The sequence below is a fragment of the Megalops cyprinoides genome, chromosome 12 (genome assembly GCF_013368585.1).
Source record: "Megalops cyprinoides isolate fMegCyp1 chromosome 12, fMegCyp1.pri, whole genome shotgun sequence".
NCBI classification, from domain to species: Eukaryota; Metazoa; Chordata; class Actinopteri; order Elopiformes; family Megalopidae; genus Megalops; species Megalops cyprinoides.
In genome coordinates this window covers 5,171,637-5,175,942 of record NC_050594.1, presented here as the reverse complement: position 1 = coordinate 5,175,942, position 4,306 = coordinate 5,171,637, and the positions used below count along the sequence as shown (strand labels likewise).

The window sequence follows — 4,306 nt, the reverse complement described above, 5'->3', positions numbered from 1 at the left end:
TCTATTGCACAAGTTTCAACTTGCAATGTGGTACATTGTTGCAAATACAGAAAATGCACGATTCCTTTCTAAAAAAAAAATAAAGTAATGCATTATTTTCATTCTCTTCACTTAGGAGGAAAGTCATAAGATGCATATACCTGTGGATCAGCTATGTCCTAAGTAAACAAATGTCCTCTTCTCCAATTCTCCCATAATCTGATGTCTTTAATTTTCATAATAATGTAACACTGTTTCATACTTCAACGAAACATCTAATGAGATGCTGGTGCATCAATTTTCAAGAAAAGCCCATGTCTACATTCTGCTATTAAATTGTACAAGTACAGAAAAAACAAAGTAGAGCGGGATACTTTCATACAGATTTATTGTATTGTTTTGATGTTTTTTCAATTAAATTTGTATGTTTGTATTTTACACTTCATTTAAAAAAGGAAAAAAATCTTTTTTTATTTTTTTGCTGTGACTCTCTGTTACAGATACAGCCCCCATTAAAGAAAAAAAAAAGCCCAATCTACAGAAGGGGGTATTCCCGTTTCATCCGTTTGAGCAAGTGGCATGTCACACTGCAAATGATCTTCAAATGCGTCTCTATCAAATCTATATAAATACATAATTTAAAAAACAAGTTGCAGCTCTTTCACTTTTGCAATTGGATATTTACTGTATATGTTTTTAAAAAAGTATATTCTGTACAGTTTTATTTTTTGAGGAGAATCTACACAGGAAAAAGCAATGGCAGAGACGGGCAGTGCCGAGAGAGAGGAAGGGAAGGGCAGACTGGGACAGCACTGGCAGGAGAGGGCTCTGAAAGAGAGTCACAGCGTGTGGTTATTCTATGTCCTCCGGTCTGACGGGGTGTGGCAGTGGAATGATGGACTTCTTCTCTGTGTCACGGGACAAGGCCTTCCTCATATCTGTAGACAGATACAAACCAGATCAGGCGCCACTTTGTCTTTGGTCCATGAACAAGGGAACCAAAGGTTTTTCCACTGACAAGTGTTTACAGTTGACCTAATTTTACTATTTTAACAGCTACACAATTATTGCCAAAATGTGGCTAAATCTGCTCTGGAATGAAGGACATGCTTACACAAAATTATAATATAAAACCACTGATTAATGGCACAATTAAAGTAACAGAAATATCAAATCTATTGTGTGTGGTTAACCAAACTCAACCGATTCGTTCGGTAGACGAAGTAGAGTTTACCATAGGCGTCCTCATCAGGCTCGCCGTTGCTCGCTGAATAGTACTCTATAACCGTCCTGTAGACGCTGTAACCCAGCTGCTTATACATGTTCACTGCCACCTGGTTGGAAACGCGTACAAACAGATCCACAAAGAAGCCTCCTTTCCTAAAAGTGGGGAAAAAAAAAACCGAAATAAAGGAGCTTGTGAAAGTGGTCCAGAGGTGTTTGCTTGACAGGCTTCAGAGAAGGAAAAAAAAAAGGGAGACTGGCACCTTTCGGATATCTCCTCCAGCAGCTCCATCAGCTTCCCCGCAAGCCCCAGACGGCGGAACTCTGGGGCCACAGAGAGGGCGGTCACATGACCGTGCCATTCTTCCCGGGCGACCGAGCCCTCCGCCTTTCCCATGACTGGTGACAGAGCACACGGTAACGCAGAGGATTAAGCAGAGTTTAATTCATACCGGTCAGTCAGACAAATGCAGGGCAATGATGTTTTTGTTGTGTTGCTTGTGTGGTTGCTCTTATGCAGTTTTATGAACCGAACTTTCTAAACTGTGCTTGTGGGGAAAAGAAGTAACACTTACATTTAGTTTTGAGTCAAGTTAAGGACACCTGTCGATTCAATCCAGGCATAAATCATTTCAGCCAAAGGTATGACAATTTCATTTTCTATTCAAAATAATTATGAATTTTCATAATTTTCAATCTAATAGCGATATAACTCATGCTTAACTTTGTGTAATTAACCAATTAAGCTCCATTCAGCTCCAAAACTGAGCTTGGTGTTCAATGAAATTAACCATAAAGAGGTCACATGAAAAAAGTCTGCAACTTGCTCAAATTCATTAGAGAAAGCATACCATTTTGGCCTGAAAAACACAAGAGCTACTTTGTTTCAGTGAACTGTCCCCTGTCCTTTAAGCAAATTCAGTTTGAATCTATTTCTTAGTGTGTTTATAGCTGTGGAAAAAGAAGACAACATGACTCCGAATACTTACTGTAACCCATTAATTCGCCTCCTGGTGCCTCGGCCACAATGAAGTACTCCGGCCAGTGTGCAAGATACTGAAGGTAAAACGGGATTCCATACTGTGCTGCACTGTTAAAAAGCCAATAACTGCATTCTTTGTCATAGTTCAAAAACATAACTGCTGTGGCTACACTGTATTAAAACATATGCAAGGAAAATCATACGTAAAGTCAAATTACAAGTTAAAGCACCTGTGCTTCATCATTTTAATTAAGCTACATGATTTTTCCCCCCCAGAGGTTAGACATGATGAATGTTTTAAGTGTCTTCGAGCTACGCTGCTGACTTCTGTGCAAACTGCAAGTGCACTAGCCGCTTCGGACCTGCTGTGGTCCTATCACAGTACGAGTGTTCGGAGCGCTTGCTAGCTAGGATCCATAAAACTGTGTGCTGTCATTCTGATCATTTCAGCGAAAAGCTTCGATGTTGAAAGGATACGGTTTCTGTCAGTGGATCCAGATTACTGCAAAACAAGAAAATGAGTGAGAACGTAAAATCCACACAAGGCTAACCCTAGCTAACTTGCTAGCAACCTGTCTATCTGTCCATACCTGTTAGATTGACAGCATAGGTAGGTAAATAGCAATGCATCCTTCTCACTTACGCACATGCAGCTAAATGATTACGCAGGACAAACACGCTACAGGATGTTTAAATAGGTGTAGAATGTGAAGACGGATATTCGCTAGCTAGATTATCAAGCAGAAAACTACAGCTAGTCGTAAAGCAAGTTAGCTAGCTAGCTAAGCAACGTTAGTAGGTCGCTAGCAACCGGTTGATCGTTCCACACGCTGACTGACTAGCGAGCAAAATCTGACTCTATAGTCTATAATATTAGCTATCAATGCATACCATGCAAATAAACAGATAACTAGCTCGTGCAAGTTATGAAACATATAAAAGACAGCTAACGTTAGCTAAACAGATCTTGCTTGCCAAACTACAGGACGTGCAGGAATCAACTGGAGCGAAGGTACCAAGCCAGCTAACGTTGATATCTCGTCAAAAATAATATTTAGCTAGTCAGCTTTTTAGAACCTAAAATAATATTACACTCACATATTATTAAATTTGAAAAGATCATCGCACGTAAATGCTCTTAATGTTGTCATTTTCCCCCGTGCGTTAAACCCGAAGCGGAAGCAAGTAATTCAATGACCTTTCAACTGTATATTTGACCAATGAACGGTAAGCTTTTCTTCTTCGATGAATTTTCACGCGGATGGTAGGACATTGTGACGGTCCCTAGCGCCCCGCACTGTGCTGGAGTGTACAGGCCAGATGCCAGACAATACAGGATACGGCCTGCTGGCTAACCCTTTCAAACCACAGGTATTTTGAGGTGTTCCCGTCTACATTTCAGTAAATCCCTCGGGCATCGTAACTTGATATCTAAGATTATTTACCTGTTATTTCCCTTTCCTGGAGCGGTGTAAAGAAGACTCGGCAATGCCGACCATATAGAAGGCGAAAGAAAAGAGTACATTCTGATGTTTTTGTAGGGTGACATCAAGCACACTCTCTGGTGTCATGTTTACCTATAATATGCAGTGTCTGATTCACACCAGCGTTTCCAGCGGATATCCTTGTAAGTAGACTGCGCTGTCTTTTGTATTAAACTCCAAGTCTTGACAGCCGCAAGTTTTCTATAATCTCTAAACGTGTCTGCTAAACTGTGTAGCCATGCCCAGCTCTACTGTTTCTGATACACAGTCTAAACTCTGACATTATTTTAAAGATACGCTTTAAAATTAAAATTTAGTAATGTTTTAGCCTCATTTGCCCAGAGCAACAAATAAAAATGATGATCTAATAAAAAGACATGTAAGAAGCTCGTAAGAAGAAAAAAGGTGTGGTAGTAAATGTAGGTAAAAGCTATAAGTATTGATATACATCTATACATATTATCATAAATATATTAAACATAGAAATATATTAAATGTAGAAATATAGAAATGAAAAATTAAATTGATGCATTAAAAATAAAGAACAAAGTACATTTATTTCAATTTCTTAGTACTGATTTGCACAATAATACATTGACTTATTAATATTTTTATGCATTTTCATATTATTTATATA

At 38.9% G+C, this 4,306-nt stretch overlaps 1 protein-coding gene across 1 annotated transcript; it reads right to left on the bottom strand.

Moving 5' to 3' along the window:
- Nucleotides 1-443: 443 nt before the first annotated feature.
- Nucleotides 444-3,358, bottom strand: naa20 (N-alpha-acetyltransferase 20, NatB catalytic subunit). Its single transcript, XM_036542697.1, has 6 exons — nt 3,284-3,358; nt 2,663-2,687; nt 2,193-2,283; nt 1,467-1,602; nt 1,214-1,359; nt 444-917 (listed from the first exon to the last, which is right to left on the bottom strand). Exons 1-6 carry the CDS (start codon nt 3,334-3,336, stop codon nt 832-834), a joined length of 537 nt encoding a protein of 178 aa, XP_036398590.1. The 5' UTR covers nt 3,337-3,358; the 3' UTR covers nt 444-831.
- Between the last annotated feature and the right edge of the window lie 948 nt (nt 3,359-4,306).